At 40.6% G+C, this 26834-nt stretch overlaps 1 protein-coding gene across 5 annotated transcripts in view; it reads left to right on the forward strand.

The window, feature by feature from the left end:
• The first annotated feature begins 750 nt into the window (after nucleotides 1-750).
• Nucleotides 751-26834, forward strand: part of RNGTT (RNA guanylyltransferase and 5'-phosphatase) — a 242429-nt gene continuing 216345 nt past the window's right edge. For all 5 annotated transcript variants that reach the window (XR_015133147.1, XR_015133148.1, XM_086317774.1 and 2 more), the window contains exons 1-4: nucleotides 751-1002; nucleotides 13666-13775; nucleotides 21610-21713; nucleotides 21803-21891. Coding sequence is in view for 3 of the 5 variants with exons in the window: in XM_086317774.1 (XP_086173900.1) it covers nucleotides 939-1002; nucleotides 13666-13775; nucleotides 21610-21713; nucleotides 21803-21891 (367 nt within the window). In the remaining 2 variants the exon portion in view is untranslated. The remainder of the gene's footprint in view (nucleotides 1003-13665; nucleotides 13776-21609; nucleotides 21714-21802; nucleotides 21892-26834) is intronic.

Consider the following 26834-nt stretch of genomic DNA (forward strand, 5'->3'; position numbering starts at 1 on the left):
CAGGAAGAACTTTTCAAATTCCCAGTCAAACCCAGATCCTGCCGGGACGCCAAACTTGGCCGAAAAAAGGGCGATCAGGCTCTTGGGGTATGACGGCGGCGGGAAAGCCCCTTTCGTCAGTAAAACAGATGCCTTAACGAAATCTGCGGACTACTCTACGCTTGGAAAGAGGCTTGGTTTCCTTTCATTCTCCAGGGTTTCCATCGGCTGTCGAGACAGAAATGTAAAGAACGGTAGTTCTGCGGTATCCCGTACTATGGCAGCAGCTGCTGCTGCTGCTACTGCTGCTGCTAAGTCGCTTCAGTCGTGTCCGACTCTGTGCGACCCCATAGAGAGCAGCCCACCAGGCTGCCCCGTCCCTGGGATTCTCCAGGCAAGAACACTGGAGTGGGTTGCCATTTCCTTCTCCAATGCATGAAAGTGAAAAGTGAAAGTGAAGTCGCTCGGCCGTGTCTGGCTCTTAGCGACCCCATGGACTGCAGCCTACCAGGCTCCTCTGTCCATGGGATTTTCCAGGCAAGAGTACCAGAGTGGGGTGCCATTGCCTTCTCCCACTATAGCAGCCGAGCATGTGCAAAGTCGCCCACAGAGCTGGCCGAGATTTGGGCGGGGCGGGGCGAGGGAAGACCCGCCCCTTCCACTCGCCTTGGCCTTAACTCCTTCCCATCCCTCCGCCGGCGTCTCTTTTTCACCTCTGACCTCGGAAAGAAGTGGGTGGGGCCTTTGGGGGCGGAAGTGGCGGTGCATTGTGGGCTCGCCTAGAGTTGAGCCTGAATGGAAGTGGCGCGCTGCCGCTGACATTACCCGCGTCCGAGCGGCTAGGGTTCGGACGCCGTCCGGGATTCGGGTACCTCAGACCTGTGGTTCAGAGCGGACCGCGAGGAGGCGGCGGCTAGGCCGAGCGTTGGTGGAGGGGCGGCTGTGCGCGGCCCCAAGACATGGCTCACAACAAGATCCCGCCGCGGTGGCTAAACTGTCCGCGGCGCGGCCAGCCGGTGGCAGGTAACCGGGACCGGGGTGTTCGAGTCCCCGCGCACGGGCGGGTCCGAGAGTGGGCTGAGGGCGTGCAGCTTTCGGTAGTGGTGTTTCAGGACCGAGATATGCTCGGTCCGATGAAGCTTGTTTGGGAATCTGGACTGGAGGGAATAGGGGCACTTGTTAAGGCTAAATGTTGCGAACAGGAAGGTAGATAGGAGGTTTCTGTGTGGCAGGAACTGAGGACGCAAGAACTCAAGGGGCAGTACTTTGAAGCTTAGTCAAGAGTTTTGTAAACCTTTCAGGGTTCTCGGAAGGGTGTCTGTCGGTCTTGAGATGAAGGAAGGCTTAAGAAGAGGAAGGGCAGTTCCCAGCGGTGAAATTGATCCACACCGAGACTGGAGGTTTTTGTTTTGCTTAGTTTTTTAAAATCTTTTTTTTTTTTAAAGAATGACTTTTGAGGACTTTTTCATCTTTGAGTTTGACCCAACAGACTTTAAATTTAAAAGTGTACCGTTGGGTAAATTTTGACTTCCGCACACCCCCTATGAAACACAGATAGTAAACATAATCATCACCTCTTCAGGTTTCCTCCAGCTCTTGATAATCCCTCCCTCTGCAGGCAACCGGTGATCTGCTCTCTGTCACTATAGATTTAGTTTGCATTTTGTATAATTTTTAAAATAAATGGAAACATACTCTCTTTTGGGGACGATCTCTGGCATCTTTCACTCAGCATTATTATTTTGAGATTTATACGTGTGCTTGTGTGTATTATTAACTCATCCCTTATTACTGCCAAGTAATAGTCTATTGTTACAGCTACACCGGTTTAAATTAGATTTGTTTATTCATTCATTCGTTGATGGTCCTTTGGGTTTTCAGTTTTTGGCTGTTGCATACTAACTTACTATGAACATTAATGTGCAGTTCTTTGTATGGGCATATGTTTTCTTTTCCCCTGTGTAAATCTTTAGGAGAGGGATGGATCATACAGTAGGTGTACGTTTAACATTTCAAAAAACTGCCAAACTCTTTTCAAAGTCATAACATTTTGCATTCCTGACTATCAGTATGAGGATTTTTCTTCGCTCCATATCCTAACACTTGATTTGATCAGTCTTTTTAATATTACCTGTTCTTTACCAACTGAGCTCTCAGGGAAGCCCCAATAGGGGCTTAGTAGTGTCTTATTGTGGTTTGATGTTGAGCATCTTTTCATGTGCTTCTTGGAAATATCTTCTTTTACGAAATGTCCAAATCTTTTGCTGATTTAAAAAATATTTATTTTTATTTATTTGACTGTGCAGGGTCTTAGTTGCAGCACTTGGGATCTATGATCTTTGTGCGGCACTGGAGATCGCAAGATGGGGCATGTGGAAACTCTTAGTTGCAGAATGTAGGATCTAGTTCCCTAGCCAGGGATCCAACCTAGGACCCCTGCATTGGGAACTCAGAGTCTTAGCCACTGGGTCACCAGGGAAGTTCCTTTGCTGATTTTTAAAATTGGGTGGTTTTATTTTTGAGTTGTTATTGTTCTTTATATGTTGTAAATACAAATCTTTTTTTTGTTGTTCAATTGCTAAGTCATGTCCAACTCTTAGCAACCCCTTGAACTGCAGCACGCCAGGTTTCCCTGTCCTTCTCAATCTCCTGGAGTTTGCTCAAACTCACATCCAATGAGTCGGTGATGCTATCCAACCATCTCATCCTCTGTTATCCCTTCTCCTCTTGCCCTCAGTCTTTCCCAGCATCAGGGTCTTTTCCAGTGAGTTGGCTCCTTGCATCAGATGGCCAAAGTATTGGAACTTCATATACTTCTCAAAGTCTTTTCTCCAGTTTGTGGCTTGCCTTTTCATTCTCTTTTGTTGTTTCTTTTGAAGAATTAAAATTTTAAAGTTTAACTAACATCAACCTAATGCTTTTTCTAGAAGATGTTTTGAAACAAAATTAAAGGATTTTGTAGTGAACTATGCATGCTTATTAATTATATACACATCTTTAGTATGTCTGCCTAGTTATTTTAAATGGTTGGAAGAGAAGATTCTGTAGTCATTTTTTAATTCATGTTTTCTGATTCTTCTGGTTTGTCAGCTTTTCTTCACATTTTATGTTAAATCTTCAGTCAGTAAAACCATATAAATGATGGATAAAAGTCTTATTGAAAGATAATCTAAATAAGTCTTAGGGTGAGGAAATGGTTTTCCTTAACAAAAATGAAATAATTTTCTTTATGTTCTAACCATTTTTATAGGCATTTTCACTTGTAGTTGATAGTCATTGTACTTTCTTTAGATGAATTGATTACAGTTCTTTACACTTTTCTTTATAGGTCTTACTCTTCAGACATTTTGACTTTTTTCCCTTGTTATCTCTAACTTAGTATTGAATCTTTTTTTTTTTTTTTACATTTTCCCCCGCTATAGAGTTATGAAGAAACCTCTGAACTTAGATGTCTGACTTCTTTTTTAACTTGGCACATGTTTCTGGATGCTTTATTATTAGAGTTACCAGCTACATTTATTTGTGAGGAAAACAAAATCATAAAGAAGATCTTGTCAAAAGAGAATTATTTTTTATTTGGAATTAGAAAAACAGCTTAAAAGTCAGAATTTTAATGTAGTCTGCTCATGGCAATGACAAATATCAGGATACTGACTTCTTGGTAGATAAAGGGACACATGTATGTACTGACTGGGGGTGGACAGCAGCCAGTGAAGTGCAAGCCCCAGACAGCTTTATCACTCTAAGAAATAAGAGTTGTGTGCTTTTCTTTTCTTTTTCCCTCTCCTGGAGATGAAGGGTCAGGAATAAAAAAGTTTTCCTTTTTATTGTATTGGAGTATTTTAACCCCCAAAAGCTAGACTTTTAGTTATTGTGCTCACTGAGTCACTAAACTCACCTCATCTGAGCAGCTGTGGGCCCTGGACAGAACCCCAGGCCTCCTGGCAACCAACTGGATCTTTACTGGTAATCAGGTCTGCTTTGGCTTGTGACCCTTGTTAAAAAGTAAAGGGAATACAACATAAAAGTCTTAAATCTCTCTGAATTTACCTTAGAAGCGTTCATGACACATTGTGTATTTTAGATAATGCAGGGTTGGCAGTGTTTTATAGTAGTGGAACGAGAAATGCTAGCTACATTATTGCAAGCTTTAGAGAAAAGTAAGGAATCATTCATATTCCCAATTTCTGCCTCCTCTTTTCTTCCTCTTTTTTCTCATTAGAAAAAGAATCCATGCTTATTGTATAATTTCTTTGATATTTTGCACATTTAGGAAAATATGATGGCTAAATTTTCTCATTGTAAACGTTAGGATGCCTTGTTGAGTTCAGTTGCTCAGTTATGTCTGACTCTTAGCGACCCCATGGACTGTAGCACGCCAGGCTTCCTTGTCCATCTCTTATTAGTACTATGCAAGTTCATAATTTTTCTGAATCAGAAAGAAGATGGCACTAATTATAAAAACAATTTGTTCCCCACTGAAGTTCCTTTTTCTACTTAAACCAGACTTCCAGTGAGAGAGCTCTTGGAGATAGGCCCTTTCTCCTTCTGAGGCTTTTCTGAAGGAACTTCTGAAGAATTCTTTTTTTTCTCCTTCTGAGTGATGGATTTTAGGTGAACACTTTGAATAAAACTAGCTTCTCATTTCTTAAAGGCAGATTATTCAACATAACAGTTTATATATGCTATGTGTAAAGAACTTCCTGGGAACTAACTGTGGGACTATAAATATGATAGTTTTATGAGAATATTGGTGACTTTGAAGTCATTTTACTTAGCAAATATTTGTGTATACTTTGTGCTAGTTTTTGGGACTTGGGAGATGATTAAGATATAGTCCCTCAACTTAAAAGCATACAGTTTCTTGGAAGTAGTAAATCATCATTTTTAAACAAAGTTTTGTTATAACAAGTACAGTAATGACTCTATTATAGAATATCATGAGATACTGCTGCTAAGTCACTTTAGTTGTGTCCGACCCTGTGCGATCCCATAGACAGCAGCCCACCAGGCTCCCCCGTCCCTCTGAATCTCCAGGCAAGAACACTGGAGTGGGTTACCATTTCCTTCTCCAATGTATGAAAGTGAAAAGTGAAAGGGAAGTTGCTCAATCATGTCCGACTCTTAGCGACTCCATGGACTGCAGCCTACCAGGCTCCTCCGCCCATGGGATTTTCCAGGCAAGAGTACTGGAGTGGAGTGCCATTGCCTTCTCCGTATGAGATACTAGAGGATAAACCCAATTCTTTGTTTGAGGTTAGGGAAGAAGAAAGGGTTCAGGGAAGACTTCCCAGAGGAAGTGTGTGTGAGTTATCTTGAATAAGTAGAAGTTTGCTGCTGCTGCTGCTGCTGCTAAGTCACTTCAGTCATGTCTGACCCTGTGTGACCCCATAGACGGCAGCCCACCAGGCTCCTCCGTCCCTGGGATTCTCCAGGCAAGAACACTGGAGTGGGTTGCCATTTCCTTCTCCAATGCATGAAAGTGAAAAGTGAAAGGGAAGTCGCTCAGTCATGTCCGACTCTTCGAGACCCCATGGACTGCAGCCTACCAGGCTCCTCTGTCCATGGATTTTCCAGGCAAGAGTACTGGAGTGGGGTGCCATTGCCTTCTCCGAGAAGTTTGCTAGATGGAATTCTCTGGTGGTCCTCCTCTGACTGCTGAGGGCTGGGTTTTGATCTCTAGTCAGGGGAACGAAGATCCCACAAGTTGCACAGGCTAACCCAAAAAAAAGTATGCTAGATATATTGTTGGGTTTTTGTTTTTTTTGTTGTTGTTTTGTTTTTATTTTAAAGCTTTCTGTTAGGATAGAATGATGATGGAGAGATATCAGCCTTAAAGTGAGGATATGGATATGAGGGGTGAAGGCAATGGCACCCCACTCCAGTACTTTTGCCTGGAAAATCCCATGGATGGAGGAGCCTGGTGGGCTGCAGTCCATGGGGTCTCCAAGAGTCGGACACGACTGAGTGACTTCACTTTCACTTTTCACTTTCATGCATTGGAGAAGGAAACGGCAACCCACTCCAGTGTTCTTGCCTGGAGAATCCCAGGGACGGGGGAGCCTGGTGGGCTGCCGTCTACAGGGTCACACAGAGTCGGACACGACTGAAGTGACTTAGCAGCAGCAGCAGCAGCAGCAGCAGCAGCATGGATATGAGGATGGAGTGTTTGAGCCAAGTCCTAAAGGCTTTAGGGTGTAATAAGGGATTTTAATATTTATATACTTTCAAAGTGCACTGGCAAACCATTGCCATTTCTTAAGCACTGGGGTGAGATGATTTGACTGCAGTTTAAAGAAGCTCACTTTGATTGCTCTGTGTTTGATGAAAGAGACAAGAATGAGAGTGAGGAGACTATTTAGGAACTTTCATGGCAGTCTGGGTGAAAGAATGGTGATGGTTTAGAAGTAGAGTTGGAGTAGTTGGCTTCCTTGGTGGCTTAGCAGCAAAGAATATGCCTGTAGTGCAGGAGATGTGGGTTCAATCCCTGGGTTGGGAAGATCCCTTGGAGGAGTCATGCCAACCCACTCCAGTATTCTTGCCTGGAGAATCCCAGGGACAAAGGTGGGCTACGGTCCATAGGGTTGCAAAGAGTTGGACATGACGGAAGCAACTGAGTGTGCACAGGCTGATTGGAGAAAATTAAAAGGGAAGATGAACTTCCCCAGTTGCTCAGCAGTAAAAGAATGTACCTGCAATGCAGGAGATGAGGGTTTGATCCCTGAGTTGGGAAGATCCCCTGGAGAAAGAAGATGGTGGCCCACCCCGGTATTCTTACTTGGAAGATCCCAATCCATGGGATCACAGAAGAATGGGGCACGACCTGCCACTAAACGACAACAACAACAAAGAGGGAAGATAGACAAGACTTGGATTGTTGGATTTAGAATGAGAGGAAGAAAGTAAAAACTTAGTCCTTATGCAGTTGGATGATTGGTACGGTTAGGGCTTGTTGGGGGAGGGAGTGGAAGGCAGGTTGTTAAGATCCTGACTGCACAGGTAGAGATGTTGAGTACACAGCTGGATATGTGGTTTGGAATTCAAACAAGTTCGAGTTGTAGATGTACATTTAAGGATCATTAGCATAAAGACAGTTTTTAAAAGCATGGTATTTGGTTAGTCAGGATAAGTTATGCTAGTTTCTCTGACAAGCAACTCCTCAAACTAAATGAGTCTAGTGTTATGGAAGCCAAGAGAATTTTTCAGGAAGGAAGGAAGAGTCAGATGTATGAGATACTGCTAAGACGTAAGATATTAGAAAAGTTGGTAACCACGCGGAAGGGAGGAAAGGTTGATGTCTTTTTGAAGGCAAAATGGAAAGGAATCCAGAGCAGAGGGAAGGGATTTGCCTTTAATGGGAGGAAAGACAGAGGATGAAAGAGAAAATGGACTCAAGAAAATGAAAGAGAAAATGGACAGAAAGGTTTATAACTATAAAAGTGAGGCAAGTTTCCACCCAGTGGTGGAGAGGTGCTGTTGAATAGCAGTTATATTTGTGGACTCCATGTCCAGATCACCTAGGTTTGAATCACTATTCTCTCATTTACTAGAAGTGTGACAGTTTCCAAGTTATTTAGTCTCTCTTGTCTTGATTTCCTCATCTGTAAAATGGGGATAATAACATTATGTATGTTTATGTTCAGTTCAGTCTCTCAGTCGTGTCCAACTCTTTGCAACCCCATGGACTGCAGCATGCCAGGCCTTGCTGTCCATCAGATGTTAGGAGTAAATTAATAAATCTATATAAAGTGTTTTAAATGGTGTCTGGTATGTGTTAAACATAAGAAGTTGCTTCTTTTTGCCTTTTCTTTTCAGTAATGTATAACATGGAGCCATCAGTTGAAAAAGGGGGTAGAGGAGCTTAGTATATTTTAAAAAATGAGAAAAAGATGTGAAACAGAAGATTGCCTTCGAAATTGGTGATTATAATTTATATTGTCACCCATCTGAGATTTTCTCTAGGAGTTGAGCTGCACAGGGGTAGGCCCAAAGAAATCAGATGGTTGGGTTTATCTTGGTCTGGGTTTTTGTCAGGAGAGTGTGGCTGAGCAGTAGGGGACAAGCACAGAGGTTAAGGGTATGTAGAGCAAATAGGATGAGATCTCTGAGATGACAATGAAAAGACAGGTTTAGTGGGATGGAACTTCTAACATACCTTATTATTATTTATTATGTTTCTTGTTTGTGGTTTACTCAATAGAAATTACGCTTCATGAGGGCAGGGATTTTTATCTGTTTTTTTTTTTTTTTTTTAAAGTTCTTTTCACTAATATATTCCATGCATCTAGAATAATGCCTGTTACATAATAGGCACTTAATAAATATCTAGTAAATAAACTAGATGAAGTATAATAATCTAGGTGAGATGGTAGAAGTGGTCAGATTCTGGATGTATTTTGAAGACAGATCTGATAGGATTTGCTGATGGTTGGATGTGGGGTGTGTAAGAAAGAGATGGATCAAGGATAATGCCACAGCTTTTGGCCTAAACTGTTAAAGAAAAAAAGGGTGTTACATTTGCTGAGATGGGGAGGACCTTAAGAGGAGTTTGAAAATTGAGAGCTCAGATTTGGATACCAAGTCTGAGACATCTGTTAGACATCGCATTGGAGAAAGAAATGGCAACCCACTCCAGTGTTCTTGCCTGGAGAATCCCAGGGACGGGGAGCCTGGTGGGCTGCCATCTATGGGGTCGCACAGAGTCGGACACAACTGAAGCGACTTAGCAGCAGCAGCAGAGACTAGTAAGTCGGGTCAGTGATTTGATATTTGATTCTAGAGTTAAGGGAGACATTTGGCACAGAGTTACATGTTTGTGAGTCATTAGTCCCTTGATGGCTTTTAAACCCGTGAGACCGAATGAGACACCAAGGCAGAGAGTGTAGAAAGAAAGGAGGTACAAAGACTGAGCCCTGGGACAAAACATAGAGGGGCCAGGGCGATAAGGAGGCGCTAGTAAAGGAGACTGAGAAGGAGAGGACAGAGGGGAGAAATGGGAGGATGTAGTGTCCTGGAAGCCTTGTGAAGAAAGAGATTCAGGAACTCCCTCTGAGTTAAAAAATGATCAGTTTTTGAGAACTGAGAGTTGACCATTGGACTTAGCAACATGGAGGTTACTGTTGATCTTGAGTTGTTTTGTAGAAAATGTTCAGTTGCTAAGTCATATCTAACTCTTTGTGGAAAATAAAAATAGAAAAAAAAATGATCTTTTTATTTGTTTTGGCTAAAGTCTATGGATACATGTTAAGACTTCTCTTAGATATGATTTTAGGTAGATGTTTATAATTAGTGATTTTATAATATAAATCAGCTAAAATAGATGATTTAAAAATTGATTTTATAACTTCCCCTATGTTTACACGGTGATTCAGGGAAAAAAAAGGCCAAAAAGTTAGTTTTGCTGAAATTAGAATCACTGATAGTTGTTTGGTGAGTGATTTTGGTTAGTATGCTTCTCATCCTGATTCTTCTTCTGGGATGTAGGATAAGGTCTGTAAAACGGAGAAAGTGTTGCCAAAATCTTGGCTGTCTGTGCACCAGTGCCAAACAGAAATATGGAGACAGAGTTATGGAGGAGAAGGAAAGAGTGGCGTTACTATTTTGCCAGGCAAATGGGGAACTTAGTAGGCTAGCACCTAAAAAACTGTGTCCCCCTTCCCTGAATAGGGAAAGGTTAGATTTAACAGTCAGACAGGTTCAGTCCAGTTCAGTTCAGTCGCTCAGTCATGTCCGACTCTCTGCGACCCCATGAATCATAGCACGCCAGGCCTCCTTGTGCATCACCATCTCCTGGAGTTCACTCAAACTCACATCCATCGAGTCATCTCATTCTCATTGTCATCCCCTTTTCCTCCTGCCCCCAATCCCTCCCAGCATCAGAGTCTTTTCCAATGAGTCAGCTCTTCACATGAGGTGGCCAAAGTACTGGAGTTTCAGCTTTAGCATCATTCCTTCCAAAGAACACCCAGGACTGACCTCCCTGGGTGAGAATGGACTGGTTGGATCTCCTTGCAGTCCAAGGGACTCTTAAGAGTCTTCTCCAACACCACAGTTCAAAAACATCAATTTTTTGGCGCTCAGCTTTCTTCACAGTCCAACTCTCACATCCATACATGACCACTGGAAAAACCATAGCCTTGACTAGACGGACCTTTGTTGGCAAAGTAATGTCTCTGCTTTTGAATATGCTATCTAGGTTGGTCATAACTTTCCTTCCAAGGAGTAAGCATCTTTTAATTTCATGGCTGCCTTCACCATCTGCAGTGATTTTGGAGCCCAAAAAGATAAAGTCTGACACTGTTTGCCCATCTATTTCCTATGAAGAGATGGGATAGGGGTATGTGGTAATTATCAAGGCAGTAACAGTCTTCATTCCTTCAAGTTTCAAAAGGGTGGGGTTGCTGACAGGATTAGGGTGTGTGCAGGGTGCTAGGTGGTCTCCTCATCTTGATGAGCCTTTCTGTTCCCCTTAATCTTGCCTCAGGTGCTTTCCTTGCTGCTCCTCCTCTGATCACCATCTTGATCATGGAGGCTCTGAGTCTTGCCTTTAAAGAATGGGGGACAAAAAGGCCTCCATGCCCAAGAGCTCCACAAGGCCCTGCTCGGCATCAGAAGTTCCAATTTCATATTAAAAAAGCTTAATAGGAATATCAAAGAATTGATTTAATTTACTTCATTATCAGTTTTCTAGTACTATATCTTTAAAGGTTTTAAGGCAGTAACTTTGTAATATAGTGGGTTAGAACTTTCTGAACATCTTTCTGGACATTCCATTTACTGGTAATTTCTTTTGCTGTTATATTTGATTGTCGATTTCTAGAATATATGTTGTCCTTAAAAGTTCCAGTATAGTGCCCTTTGAAAGTATAGTATCAGTTCAGTTCAGTTCAGTCGCTCAGTTGTGTCCGACTCTTTGCGACCCCATGAATTGCAGCACGCCAGGCCTCCCTGTCCATCACCAGCTCCCGGAGCTTACTCAAACTCTTGTCCATCGAGTCGGTGATGCCATCCAGCCATCTCATCCTCTGGCGTCCCCTTCTCCTCCTGCCCCTAACCCCTCCCAGCATCAGGGTCTTTTCCAATGAGTCAACTCTTCGCATGAGGTGGTCAAAATATTGGGGTTTCAGCTTCAGCATCAGTCCCTCCAATGAACACCCAGGACTGATCTCCTTTAGGATGAACTGGTTGGATCTCCTTGCAGTCCAAGGGACTCTCAAGAGTCTTCTCCAGAACCACAGTTGAAAAGCATCAATTCTTTGGCGCTCAGCTTTCTTCACAGTCCAACTCTTGCATCCATACATGACCACTGGAAAAACCACAGTGTTGACTAGATGGAACTTTGTTGGCAAAGTAATGTCTCTGCTTTTGAATATGCTATCTAGGTTGGTCTTAACTTTGCTTCCAAGGAGTAAGCGTCTTTTAATTTCATGGCTGCAGTCACCATCTGCGGTGATTTTGGAGCCCCCCCAAATAAAGTCTGACACTGTTTTCACTGTTTCCCCATCTATCTGCCATGAAGTGATGGGACCAGATGCCATGATCTTAGTTTTCTGAATGTTGAGCTTTAAGCCAGCTTTTTCACTCTCCTCTTTCATCAAGAGGCTTTTTAGTTACTCTTCACTTTCTGCCATAAGGGTGGTGTCATCTGCATATCTGAGGTTATTGATATTTCACCTGGCAATCTAAATTCCAGCTTGTGCTTCTTCCAGCCCAGGGTTTCCCATGATGTACTCTGCATATAAGTTAAATAAGCAGGGTGACAATATACAGCCTTGACGTACTCCTTTTCCTATTTGGAACCAGTCTGTTGTTCCATGTCCAGTTCTAACTGTTGCTTCCTGACCTGCATATAGGTTTCTCAAGAGGCAGGTCAGGTGGTCTGATATTTCCATCTCCTTAAGAATTTTCCACAGTTTATTGTGATCCACACAGTCAAAGGCTTTGGCATAGTTAATAAAGCAGAAATAGATGTTTTTCTGGAACTCTCTTGATTTTTCGATGATCCAGTGGATGTTGGCAATTTGATCTCTGGTTCCTCTGACTTTTCTAAAACCAGCTTGAACATCAGGAAGTTCATGGTTTACATATTGCTGAAGCCTGGCTTGGAGAATTTTGAGCATTACTTTACTAGCGTGTGAGATGAGTGCAATTGTGCAGTAGTTTGGGCATTCTTTGGCATTGCCTTTCTTTGGGATTGGAATGAAAACTGACCTTTTCCAGTCCTGTGGCCACTGCTGAGTTTTCCAAATTTGCTGGCATATTGAGTGCAGCACTTTCACAGCATCATCTTTCAGGATTTGAAACAGCTCAACTGGAATTCCATCACCTCCACCAGCTTGTTTGTAGTGATACTTTCTAAGGCCCACTTGACTTCACATTCCAGGATATCTGGCTCTAGGTGAGTGATGACACCATCGTGATTATCTGGGTTGTGAAGCTCTTTTTTGTACATTTCTTCTGTGTATTCTTGCCACCTCTTCTTAATATCTTTTGCTTCTGTTAGGTCCATACCATTTCTGTCCTTTATTGAGCCCATCTTTGCATGAAATGTTCCCTTGGTATCTCTGATTTTCTTGAAGAGATCTCTAGTCTTTCCCATTCTGTTGTTTTCCTCTATTTCTTTGCACTGATCACTGTGGAAGGCTTTCTTATCTCTTCTTGCTATTCTTTGGAACTCTGCATTCAGATGCTTGTATCTTTCCTTTTCTCCTTTGCTTTTCACTTCTCTTCTTTTCACAGTTATTTGTAAGGTGTCCTCAGACAGCCATTTTGCTTTTTTGCATTTCTTTTCCATGGGGATGGTCTTGATCCCTGTCTCCTGTACAATGTCTCGAACCTCAGTTCATAGTTCATCAGGCACTCTGTCTGTCAGATCTAGTCCCTTAAATCTATTTCTCACTTCCACTGTATAACCATAAGGGATTTGATTTAGGTCATACCTGAATGGTGTAGTAGTTTTCCCTACTTTCTTCAATTTCAGTCTGAATTTGGCAATAAGGAGCTCATGATCTGAGCCATAGTTAGCTCCCGGTCTTGTTTTTGCTGACTGTATAGAGCTTCTCCATCTTTGGCTGCAAAGAATATAATCAGTCTGATTTTGGTGTTGACCATCTGGTGATGTCCAAGTGTAGAGTCTTCTCTTATGTTGTTGGAAGAGGGTGTTTGCTATGACCAGTGCATTCTCTTCCCAAAACTCTATTAGCCTTTGCCCCGCTTCATTCCGTACTCCAAGGCCAAATTTGCCTGTTACTCCATGTGTTTCTTGACTTCCTACTTTTGCATTCCAGTCCCCTATAATGAAAGGACATCTTTTTTGGGTGTTAGTTCTAAAAGGTCTTGTAGGTCTTCACAGAACTGTTCAACTTCAGCCTCTTCAGCGTTATGATGGGGGCATAGGCTTGGATTACCGTGATATTGAATGGTTTGCCTTGGAAACGAACAGATGTCATTCTGTCGTTTTTGAGATTGCATCCAAGTACTGCATTTTGGACTCTTCTGTTGACCATGATGACTACTCCATTTCTTCTAAGGGATTCCTGCCCACAGTATAGTATAGGTTGAGAGTATTTTATGAACAATTCCATTAAAAATATTGTAAGAAGGTGATTTTGAGAATTGCTAATTATAGAGTTTTAATCCAGAACATTTTCGTTAATGAAAATTATAACCTATCTTCATGTTATTTAGGAAGATTCTTACCTCTGAAAACAATGTTAGGACCAAGATATGACAGTCAAGTTGCGGAAGAAAATCGATTCCATCCTAGTATGCTTTCAAATTATCTGAAGAGTCTGAAGGTAAGAAGCAAAACATTTTTGATATTGATTTAACATACTTTATCCCTTTTTTGTTTTTTAGGTGGCTTTCTAAAATAAAACTTTTTACTTTGAAATAATTAACTCAGAGCAAGTTGCAAAAATTGTACAAAGAGTCTATGAACCCTTGTCTCAGTTTTTCCCAATGGTGACATCTTATGTGGTTGTAGTATAATATCAAAAGCAGGAAATTGACCTTGGTACAGTATTGTTGACTGGACTGTAGACCTGTAAGTTAGTTTTAACCAGTGTGTATGTGCATTCAGTGTGTTTATGTGTGTAAAGTTCTGTGCAGTTCGACCTGCTGACTTGGTCTCTATCTCTCTAGTTTTGTCATTTTGTGAATGTTATATAAATGGAATGAAACAGTTTGTGACCTTTCACGAAACACTTTAAAAAAAATTTGTTTTCAATTTATTTTTGGCTGTGCTGGGTCTTCCTTGCTGCACTCAAGCCTCCTCTAGTTGCAGGGACTGGAGGCTGCTGTTTGTTGTGGAATGTGGGCCTCACTGCGGTGGCTTCTCTTGTTGTGGCTCTAGGCGTGTGGGCTTCAGCAGTTGCGGTTGCTAGGTGCTCGAGCACAGGTCAGTTGTTGCTCACGGGCTTAGTTGCTTGCAGCATGTGGGGTTGAATCCATGTCTCCTGTGTTGGCAGGTGGATTCTTTACCACTGAGCTACTAGGGAAGCCCCTGGGATACACTTTTTTTTCACTAAGCATGATGCTGCTGAGGTCCTCCAGGTTTTTGCATGAATCGATGAGAGTTGTGCTCGTATTTATTGCTGAATAGTATTCAGTTGTATAGCTGTGCCAGAGTTTAACCATTCTCCTCCCACTGAATGGTTAAGTAACCGTTTAGCCACTTTGAGTTGTTTCCAGTTGTAGGGTATTGTGAACCAAGTTCCTGTGAAAGTTTATGTACAGGTATTTATGTGAATGTTAAGTTTTCATTTTTCTGGGACAAATACCCAAGACTAAGATTGTTGAGCACGTGGTTAGTTTTACGGAAAAATGACAAACTATTTTTCTAAATAAAATGTTGTGATTTTTTATGTTATTCTGACATCACACTGATTATATTAGCTTCTGGGCTTTCCTGGTGGCTCAGATGGTAAAGAACGTACCTGCAATTTAGGAGACCTGGGTTCGATCCCTGGGTCAGGAAGATTCCCTGGGTCAGGAGAAGGGAATGGCAAGCAACACTAGTATTCTTGCCTGGAAAATTCCATGGACAGAGGAACCTGATGGGCTGCAGTACATGGGATTGCAAAGAGTCAGACACAACTGAGCAGCTGACACACCAACAGCAGGGCTACTTTGACAAATTACCAGAAACTGGGTGGCTTAAAACAGCAGACACTTATCCTCTAACAGTTCTGGAGGCTAGAAGTTCCACAGCAAGATGTTGGAGAGGTTGGCTTTTCCTGGAGTCTTGGAGGAGAATCTCTTCCATTCTTTTCTCCTAGCTGCCAGTGATGGCCAGCAGGCCTCAGTATTCCTAGGCTTGCAGCTCCTTTAGCTGTCTCTGTCTCCTCCTTGTGTGTGTCAGTGTCCAAATTTTTCACTTATAAGGACACCCTAATCCAGTATGACCTCATTTAATTAATATTTTTTTGGCCACACCATGTGACTTGCAGGATCTTAGTTTCATGACCAGGAATTGAACCTGCAGTGGAAGCTTGGAGTCCTAACTGCTGAATTGCCAGCGAATTCCCCTGTATGCCCTTGTCTTGATTATATTTGCAAAGACCCTATAACCTTCTTTCAAATAAGGTTATATTCATAGGTACTGGGAGTTAGGACTTGAATATGTTTTTAGGGGGCATAATGCAACCCATAACACCTACCATTGTTACTCTTTTAAGTGGTGGTCTTTATTGAATGCTCCTTGGAAGAATAGTTATGAAAAACCTAGACAGTGTACTAAAAAGCAGAGACATTAGTTTGCCACCAAAGGTTCATACAGTTAAAGCTATGGTTTTTCCAGTAGTCATGTATGAATGTGAGAGTTGGACCATAAAGAAGACTTGAGCGCCAAAGAATTGATGCTTTTGAACTATGGTGTTGGAGAAGACTCTTGAGAGTCCCTTGGGCTGCTAGGAGATGAAACCAGTGAATCCTAAAGAAAATCAATCCTTAATATTCATTGGAAGGACTAATGCTGAAGGTGAAGCTCCAATACTTTGGCCACCTAATGAGAAGAGCTGACTCATTTGAAAAGACCCTGATGCTGGGAAAGATAGAGGGCAAGAAGAGAAGGGGGTGACAGAGGATGAGATGGTTGAATGGCATCACAGACTCAATGGACATGAGTTTGAGCAAGCTCTGAGAGATGGTGAAGGACAGGGAAGACTGGCGTGCTGCAGTTCATGGGGTTGCAAAGAGTTGGACATGACTTAGTGACTGAACAACAGTTAGTACATTCAGCAAATGCTGGTGCCCATTACATGCAAGTTTCCTGTTACAGGATAGTAAACATGCCACTTAGTTTTTGATAACCTGTTACTTACCCCTGTTTTTGGTGTAGTTTGGGTCTTCATTTTATATCTATTATTTTAGCTTGCTTATAAACTTTTAATTTTTATCTTCATTATTAATATACATTTTTGAAAGTCATAGTTAACATTTGTAGAGCATTAAATATTCCTAGGTGGAGCATTTTAAAGAGCTTGGGCTTAGAAACCAGTTCTCCTGGATTTGAATTCTAGTTTGCCACTTACAGCTTTGTGATCAAGTTACCTAATTTCTTCATGTTTCAGTTTCCTCATTTGCAAGTAAAATTAGTGCATGTAAAGCATAGAATAGTGCTTGGCACAGAGTGAGGGCTTTATTTAAATCTCACAGCTGTATGATGTGGATACGGTTATTATCCTTATTTCATGGATTGGGAATCTATAAGGAAAAATGATTATGTATATATAATATGAGTATATGTGTATATAGGCAGATACATTAAAAAACACAAACACATTATTCACACAGACATAATCACACATACAGACACACATTTACACATGTACATATACATGGACTCAGTGCAGCTAAGTCACATAATACAGTTTCCTGGTTTTCTTAGCTAAAGTATTCATATATATTTAGATAATTCACATTTTCTTGCTCATTCCCACTTTTCATTGACTTCTTATTTTGGACCTAGAGACAAACAATATGGGTTCTAATTCTAACTTATGAGAAGCTGTATTATGGCATTCAAATCTTTGTGTTTGGCAAAGACTTCATCTAGAAGCAGTGCTTCCACCTTTTCCCTTTCTATTTGCCGTGTAGTAATGGGGCCGGATGCCATGATCTTAGTTGTTTTAATATTTGGTTTTCAGTTGGCTTTTTGCATCTCCTTCACCCTCATCAAGAGATTCTTTAGCATATGCATTAGCAGACATTAAAATTCCTTGGACCTTATCCTCCTGAGCAAGGTAATATAACAGCTGTATAGAACAAACAGAGTCCAATCACACATGGCGGGTTAGGATTTAGTTCGGTGTAGCTGAAATGTTGAATTTCCCTGGTGGCGTAGTGGTAAAGAATCCTCCTGCTAATGCAGGCAATCCCTGGGTGGGAAAGATCGCTGGATCAGAAAGATCCCCTGGAGGAGGAAACGGCAACCCACTTCAGTATTCTTGCCTGGGAAATCCCATGGACAGAAGAGCCTGGCAGGCTATAGTCCACGGGGTCGGACATGACTCAGCGACTAAACAATGGCAGCTGAAATATTACTGAGTCATTAAACAACTATTAAAAGTCTTTGTCATACATTAAGTTCATGTGGGTTTAGTGTTGCAAGCATCCATTTAAGACTTGAGCTATATCCTTACCAGTGCTGTGTATAATCTTTTGTACATAGAAAGTCAGAGTTAAGAAAGAAAAGGCCTTTTTTTCTGGGCACATGAAGTTACCCTGAGTTCAGGTCTGGCTTATGTTTCTCTAGCTGAAGGTTCCCCAATAGTTTTCTTCATATTTTTCTTTTAATTGTAGGATATCCTTGAAGGTTGAGGTATGAATGACAATCCTCATTACAGTCAGGCTTCCAAGAACAGTCTGTTCATGAGCATAGCACTATGTGTTAACAGCACATATTGCCATTCTTGTCCGGGGATCGTCAGTTAACATGGTGTTATCCTTCTCTTGTGCAGCCACATCAGCAAATGTGGGAGGACTGTTAGGTTGCGTCACCCAGACTTCAGCTCTAGTTGCATGTGTTTCATTTGTGTACCCAAACCCTCCATCGTCTCTGACTGTTAGTAGGGTGGGAGGTTCTTCTCATTTTGTACTTACCACTTACACGTGGGAAAATCAGGAGTCGGGCAGTTCTATCATGTTTATTAATAAATAGATCATCCTTTCATCCTTTCCTTCATTTTGTAAAATTATTTGGATTTCTCCTTGGTAGTCTGGGTCTGTAACTACTGCGTGGACACAGATTCCTTTTAATGCTTAATAGGAGCATTCCTTAATTAACCCAAAGTGCCTGGGAGGCATTTTGATTCCAATACCAGTTGAAATAGCACATGTCATTCTTTTTGTGACTCTCTGTTCAGATAAAGAGTATAAATCCAATCCGGTAGTCTCAGGAGTAGCTTGGAAAAGAGCTAGTGCTCCTGGGCTAATTTCCCAATATTCAGTTGTTTCAGGATAGAAATCTATTTTATGAATCTGTAAATTTGGAATCGTTTTTCTCATCAAAGGAGTTTCTGATTCTCTAATAGTTCTATTATTTAAAATATTGAGGGAAGTATTTAAAGTTCTCCAGTTTTTATAAGAGCCCTCTCGAAGTTTGATTAATTGCTGTTTAAGCAAACCATTCATTCTTTCAATCCAACCAGTAGCTTGAGGATAATAAGGAATATGAAAGATCCATTGTATATTATATTCCTGGGCAAACTCTTATATTAACTTATCCATTGTCCCTCTGAATTTGAAATGGAACGCCATAATATAATTATTGTCTCTGTTTTAATAGTATTAGTCTGATTGGCTTTCTTGAAGGGAATGGCCACTAAATATCCAGAATAGGTATCCATAGCAGTACCCACATATTGACATCCTTCATCTCAAATTAATGATCAGTATAATCAATTTGCCATATTTGCCCAGGCAGCTTGCCACATGCCAATTGTCCTTTGACTAGCTGTGGTAAGTGTCTGTGTTCAATATATTGATAAATTGGACATTGTAAAATATTTAATGAGATCCATAGTAAAGGAAATACCTTGATTTTGAGCCCACCTGTATATTGCTTTTTCTCCCACATTGCCACATTTTTGGTGTGCCCACAAAGTCAAAGCTGTGGTTAATCCATTGGCTACCAACCAAGAGTCTTGTTTTGTTAATGTTTTGTAGAATGACATTCTGTCAACTTTTTTTGTTTTAGAGCCTCATATACTGCATATAATTCAGCAAATTGACTACTCTTAGTATAATTCTTTCTGACCTCTGGAAATTTCCTAATCCAGAAACCCAGGGACATTTCTTTGTCTTGTCGTTTTTGCCATAAGTTCCAATTAGCATATGGTTCATTGATAGATACATGAATTTTATGTCCCTTGGTTATAGCTCATGAGGTGTCTGATGTCCATCCAAAGACAGATTACTGTGATAAGCTTTAGGATAATTCAATTAAACTTTTTAGCAATAAAACATAATAGCGAGGAACTGTCTGGGAACTGAGTCTGGGAAGTGAGTCTTGGTCAACGTAGATCTCAATTAGCAAAACTAGAATTTAATATTCAGTGAAACATAAAAATTTTTTTGTGAGGGCTTTAACCCTGCAGCCAGTGAAGGCTTTATCCCATCAAGTAAAAAATAAGGTTTGTCAGGGAGCTGGGAAAAGCCAAGCAGCCATCTTGAATTTCCCATAGCCCCAGCTGTTTAATTTACAGCTATTGTTTAATCATTTTAAATTCCTTGATTTAGAAGTAAACTCTTACTGGGTCCTAAGGACATCAGGATAGAAAAAGGCTGACAAGGAGGGGTTAATTTTTTGTAGAATCAAAATGAACTTTATCTGTGGGTGCCACAATCTTCATAGATCATTGTGAAGTAATATTTATATACTTTACCAAAGTAACAAAAGATTTAAAAAACATATATAAATCACTTAAAAACAAAGAAATTCACATAGTCTGTTTTCAAACACGCATTCCAAGAAAACTGTGTTCTCTTAACAGAAAAAAACAAATTCCAGTCTGATACCAGCTTACTGTTAATAACAAAATTTGTTTATCTAGTTAATTTTAATTTAATCTTAGAAAGTCCTTTCTGTAAATCTTGAAGAGGTGGTATTTTTGAAAACGCATCAGAGAGAAACCAGAGCTGTCTATAATGACAAAAAGGCTTAAAATGGCATGCTTAAAATCTGATGACAGTCCAAAGTAACTTGATTACTTTGCTGTGATATGTAACACTTTGAGATAGTAACTAGCATTATGACTAATAACATAATTCAGTACATACCAGAATATTAGAAACTGCATATAATTTCTAGGATATCTATATTGATAACATTTTCCATACAGTATAACTTGAGAAAATTTAATACTCATTTGACAATACTGCCCAGATCAGGGTTCGAACTGGTGTCTCTGCATTGGCAGGTGGATTCTTTACTGCGGAGCCACCAGGGAAGCCCAAGGGCATTTTGACTGTACATGCTCTTCCCCTGCGTACTCACTTTGATGATTGGTGCTGGAATGCTGAGTTGATGTGTGTCTGGAGCTTGTTCAGTTCAGTTCAGTCGCTCAGTCGTGTCCAACTTTTTGCGACCCCATGGACCGCAGCACACCAGGCCTCCCTGTCCATCACCAACTCCCAAAATTTACTCAAACTCATGTCCGTTGAGTCGGTGATGCTGTCCAACCATCTCATCCTCTGTCGTCCCCAACCTCCTGCCTTCAATCTTTCCCAGCATCAGGGTCTTTTCAAATGAGTCAGCTCTTTGCATCAGGTGGCCGAAGTACTGGAGTTTCAGCTTCAGCATTAGTCCTTCCAATGAATACTCAGGACTGATTTCCTTTAGGATGGACTGGTTGGATCTCCTTGTAGTCCAAGGGACTCTCAGGAGTCTTCTTCAACACCATAGTTCAAAAGCATCAATTCTTGGGTGCTTTTGGAGCTTGAGTTTGGGTGTATTTCAGATAAATGCTGTCCCTGTTGTAGCTGCTGCTGCTGCTGCTAAGTTGCTTCAGTTGTGTCCGACTCTGTGCGATCCCGTAGACGGCAGCCCACCAGGCTCCCCCGTCCCTGGGATTCTCCAGGCAAGAACACTGGAGTGGGTTGCCATTTCCTTCTCCAATGCATGAAAGTGAAAAGTGAAAGTGAAGTTGCTCAGTTGTGCCCGACTCTTGGCGACCCCATGGACTGCAGCCTACCAGGCTCCTCCATCCATGGGATTTTCCAGGCAAGTGTATTGGAGTGGGGTGCCATTGCCTTCTCCACCTGTTGTAGCTACTTCTAATAAATCATGGGTGGAGTGACAGACGTAGAAAACTACATCAGTATTTGCTTTTTAGTATTTGTGTTTGTAATGTTGAAGTGGAATCTGTTTTGCTTATATTCTTTTTTTTTTTTTTGCTCATATTCTTGTTTCATCATTTGTTTGGGATTAATTTATTTCATTCAGTGCCTAAGTTCTGTGTCTCAAATAAGACTTGGATAAGTGATACATTCATTGTTAATATGTTGACAGCGTGAACATAAACTCTCCTTCAGTGTAGATGAATGAACTGGCCCAGAATATTGCCATTCAGTCAACTTATTTTGGAACAGATTCAGTTACTAGGAAATCTTTCTTTCCTTTTGCCTAAGGTTAAAATGGGCTTGTTGGTAGACCTGACAAATACTTCAAGATTCTATGACAGAAATGACATAGAAAAAGAAGGAATCAAATATATAAAACTTCAGTGTAAAGGGTAAGTCATGTATTAAGAGTCTTTAATATTGAAACCTTTGCTGAAATTTGTCATCTCTACTTAGAAACAAAATGTTTCTGTATTTCTAGACATGGCGAGTGCCCTACAACGGAGAATACTGAGACATTTATTCGTCTGTGTGAGCGGTTTAATGAAAGAAACCCACCTGAACTTATTGGTATGTTTGGCTTTACTTTAGCCACTGTTGAATATCTTATTTTGTGATTGGGTTTCTATGCTCTTTTTCCAAATGGGTTGATACAGAAATTTTTTTTTTTCTTTTTAAAGGAATTACCAAGAAGTGTTTATTAAAGTAATAGTCTATTGAGAACTGTTATTAAAAATTAAAATGTTGTCTATTCATGATAATATTATGGTAGTGACGAGGATGTTATTTGCCTGGCAGACTTGGTGGGAAACTGTAAATGAATGAATGAAGGAATGAATGATTGTAATCCTTATAACAACTCCCTGTGGTATGTGGCTGTATCCCTATTTTACAAATAGGAAAACTGAGTCTCAGAGAAATTAAGTAGTTTTTCCTTGTTCAAACGTCTAATAACTGTTTAAGCCAAGTTTGTAATGTTTCTGAACCAAGGTCCAAATCTCTTAATTAGGTGTAACACTGGTTTCTAGATTGACCACATAAAAGTGAAAAAAATTTCTGTGTTATAAAATAACCAAAACAGAGCAAAATGCCATTTGACAAGTTGAGAGCAATAGTTGAGGCATATATAATAAGATAAAAAAATGGATATTCTTATGAAAGGATTCTATAATTCTTCAGGCCAAAGAGGCATTCATCCATAGAAAAATATGGAAAACAATGGAAATGCAATACAGATAGCCAAGAAACATGAAAAAAGTTTCATTCTCCCTTGTTAATAAGAAATACGAATTAAAATGTATGTTGTTACCTTCCGCAGTCAAATTTGCAAAGATATAAAAAAATCATAATGTCAAGGATTGGATAAAATGGATGTACTGATACATTGTTAATTAAGGTGTTAATTGATATAGCCTCTCTGGAGGGCCATTTTGGTGATTTCTATTGATCCTAAAAAGTGTTCATATACTTTGACTCATCAAGGCCACATCTAAGAATTTATTTAAAGGAAGTAGTCATAGATGCACATAAAGATTTATGTGAAAGAAATTTTATCACATCTTCCTTTGTAATAAAAAAAACCCCTGGAAACAGCATATCTGATGGAAGCCAATCATTTATATTATACAGTATGCAGTTTATCTAATAGAAGAACAATAGTATGGGACTACATGACATAGTATTACGGTATGTATATGTGTTTATGTTTACACATTCACATGAATATATGTAACAGGTATGCATATATTTAGGATACAGCTAGAAGATTCACAGCCTAAAATAGCATTGAACAATATATTGAACATTTATTTGAACAATTAAAAGCTCTTTTCATTTGAGATAAGCTATTATGGGGTAAATGCTAAATGTACTTGAAGAATTCAAGAAGACTTAATGTTTGGAATCAGGTGTCATGATTTCAGAAACATTAATACTCTCAAATTGATAAATTGACCAGTTGTACTCTTGGAGGGGCCTTAGGAAGCATTACTATGAACTAGCTAATGAAGGTGATGGAATTCCAGCTGAACCATTTAAAATCCTAAAAGATGATGCTGTTAAAGGGCTGTGTTCAGTACGTCAGCAAATTTGGAAAACTTGGCAATGGCCACAGGATTAGAAAAGGTCAGTTTTCATTCCAATCCCAAAGAAAGGCAATGCCAAAGAATGTTCAAACTACTGTACAGTTGTAATACTTTTTTACATCTAACAAGGTAATGCTGCTCAAAATCTTTCAAGCTAGATGTACAAGTTGGATTTGGAAAAGGCAGAGGAACCAGAGATCAAATTGCCAACATCCTTTGGATCATAGGAAAAGCAAGGGAATTCCAGAAAAGTCTATTTCTGCTTCATTGACTAGGCTAAAGCCTTTAACTGTATGAATCACAACAAACTGTGGAAAATTCTTAAAGGGATGGGAACACCAGACTACCTTACCTCCCTGCTGAGAAACCTGTATGCAGGTCAAGAAGCAACAGTTAGAACCGGACATGGAACAATGGACTGGTTCAAAATTGGGAAAGGAGTACGTCAAGACTGTCATCCTACTGACAATACGTCAAGTATTGTCATCCTGCTTATTTAACTTATATGCAGAGTACATCATTCAAAATGCTGGGCTAAATGAATCACAAGCTGGTATCAAGATTGCTGGGAGAAATATCAACAACCTGAGATATGCAGATGATACTACTCTAATGGCAGAAAAAGAAGAGGAACTAAAGAACCTCTTGATGAAAGGGAAAGAGGAGAGTGAAAAAGCTGGCTTAAAAGTCAACTTCAAAAAATTAAGATCATAGCATCCAGTCCCATCACTTCATGGCAAATAGATGGGGAAACCATGGAAACAGTGACAGACTTAATTTTCTTGGGCTCCAAAATCACTGCAGATGGTGACTGCAGTGTTGAAGTTAAAAGATGTTTGCTCCTTGAAAGAACAGCTATGACAAACCTAGACAGTGTACTGAAAAGCAGAGACATCACTTTGCTGACAAAGGTCCATCTAGTCAAAGCTGTGGTTTTTCCACTAGTCATGTACGGATGTGAGATTTGAACTATAAAGAAAGCTGAGCACTGAAGAATTGATGCTTTTGAACTGTGGTGCTGGAGAAGACTCTTGAGAGTCCTTTGGACTTCAAGGAGATCAAACCAGTCAATCCAAAAGGAAATCAACTCTGAATATTCATTGGAAGGGCTGATGTTGACGCTGAAGCTCTAATACTTTGGCCACCTGATGCAAAGAGACAACTCACTGGAAAAGACCCTGATTCTGGGAAAGACTGAGGGCAGGAGGAGAAGGGGACAGCAGAGGTTGAGATGGTTGGATAGCATCACTGACTCAGTGGATATGAGTTTGAGCAAACTCTGGGAGATAGTGAAGGACAGGGAAGTCTGGTGTGCTGCAGTCTATAGGGTTGCAAAGAGTCAGACATGACTTAGCGACTAAACAACAATAATTCTTGGAAGAACTGATGGGAAAAATTTCTAAATTGAGTATTTTAACAAAGGAGTCTGAAATGCAGTACTTGGATGCAATCTCAAAGATGACAGAATGATCTCTGTTTCTAAGGCAAACCATTCAATATCACAGTAATCCAAGTCTGTGCCCCAACCAGTAATGCTGAAGAAGCTGAAGTTGAATGGTTCTATGAAGACCTACAAGACCTTTTAGAACTAACACCCCCAAAAGATGTCCTTTTCATTATAGGGGACTGGAATGCAAAAGTAGGAAGTCAAGAAACACATGGAGTAACAGGCAAATTTGTCCTTGGAGTACGGAATGAAGCAGGACAAAGGCTAATAGAATTTTGCCAAGAGAACGCACTGGTCATAGCAAACACCCTCTTCCAACAACACAAGAGAAGACTCTACACGTGGACATCACCAGATGGTCAACACCAGAATCAGACTGATTATGTTCTTTGCAGCCAAAGATGGAGAAGCTGTATACAGTCAGCAAAAACAAGACCGGGAGCTGACTGTGGCTCAGATCATGAACTCCTTATTGCCAAATTCAGACTGAAATTGAAGAAAGTAGGGAAAACCACTAGACCATTCAGGTATGACCTAAATCAAATTCCTTATGATTATACAGTGAAAGTGAGAAATATATTTAAGGGATTAGATCTGATAGAGTGCCTGATGAACTATGGACGGAGGTTTGTGACATTGTATAGGAGACAGGGATCAAGACCATCCCCATGGAAAAGAAATGTAAAAAAGCAAAATGGCTGTCTGGGGAGGCCTTACAAATAGCTGTGAAAAGAAGAGAAGCGAAAAGCAAAGGAGAAAAGGAAAGATATAAGCATCTGAATGGAGAGTTCCAAAGAATAGAAGGAGAGATAAGAAATACTTCCTCAGCGATCAGTGCAAAGAAATAGAGGAAAACAACAGAATGGGAAAGACTAGAGATCTCTTCAAGAAAATTAGAGATACCAAGGGAATATTTAATGCAAAGATGGGCTCAATAACGGACAGAAATGGTATGGATCTAACAGAAGCAGAAGATATTAAGAAGAGGTGGCAAGAATACACAGAAGAAATGTACAAAAAAGAGCTTCACAACCCAGATAATCATGATGGTGTGATCACTCACCTAGAGCCAGACATCCTGGAATGTGAAGTCAAGTGGGCCTTAGAAAGCATCACTATGAACAAAGCTAGTGGAGGTGATGGAATTCCAGTTGAGCTATTTCAGATCCTGAAAGATGATGCTGTGAAAGTGCTGCACTCAATATGCCAGCAAATTTGGAAAACTCAGCAGTGGCCACAGGACTGGAAAAGGTCAGTTTTCATTCCAATCCCAAAGAAAGGCAATGCCAAAGAATGCTCAAACTGCCGCACAATTGCACTCATCTCACACGCTAGTAAAGTAATGCTCAAAATTCTCCAAGCCAGGTTTCAGCAATATGTGAACCGTGAACTTCCAGATGTTCAAGCTGGTTTTAGAAAAGGCAGAGGAACCAGAGATCAAATTGCCAACATCCACTGGATCATGGAAAAAGGAAGAGAGTTCCAGAAAAATATCTATTTCTGCATTATTGACTATGCCAAAGCCTTTGACTGTGTGGATCATAATAAACTGGAAAATTCTTAAGGAGATGGGAATATCAGACCACCTGACCTGCCTCTTGAGAAACCTATTTGCAGATCAGGAGGCAGCAGTTAGAACCTTACATGGAACAACAGACTGGTTCCAAATAGGAAAAGGAGTACGTCAAGGCTGTATATTGTTACCTTGCTTCTTTAACTTCTATGCAGAGTACATCATGAGAAACGCTGGGCTGGAAGAAGCACAAGCTGGAATCAAGATTGCCGGGAGAAATATCAATAACCTTAGATACGCAGATGACACCACCCTTATGGCAGAAAGTGAAGAGGAACTCAAAAGCCTCTTGATGAAAGTGAGAGGAGAGTGAAAAAGTGGGCTTAAAGCTCAACATTCAGAAAACTAAGATCATGGCATCTGGTCCCATCACTTCATGGGAAATAGATGGGGAAACAGTGTCAGACTT

The sequence above is a fragment of the Bos grunniens genome, chromosome 9 (genome assembly GCF_055505025.1).
Source record: "Bos grunniens cultivar Pamir isolate PY7600 chromosome 9, Bosgru_T2T1.0, whole genome shotgun sequence".
NCBI classification, from domain to species: domain Eukaryota; kingdom Metazoa; phylum Chordata; class Mammalia; order Artiodactyla; family Bovidae; genus Bos; species Bos grunniens.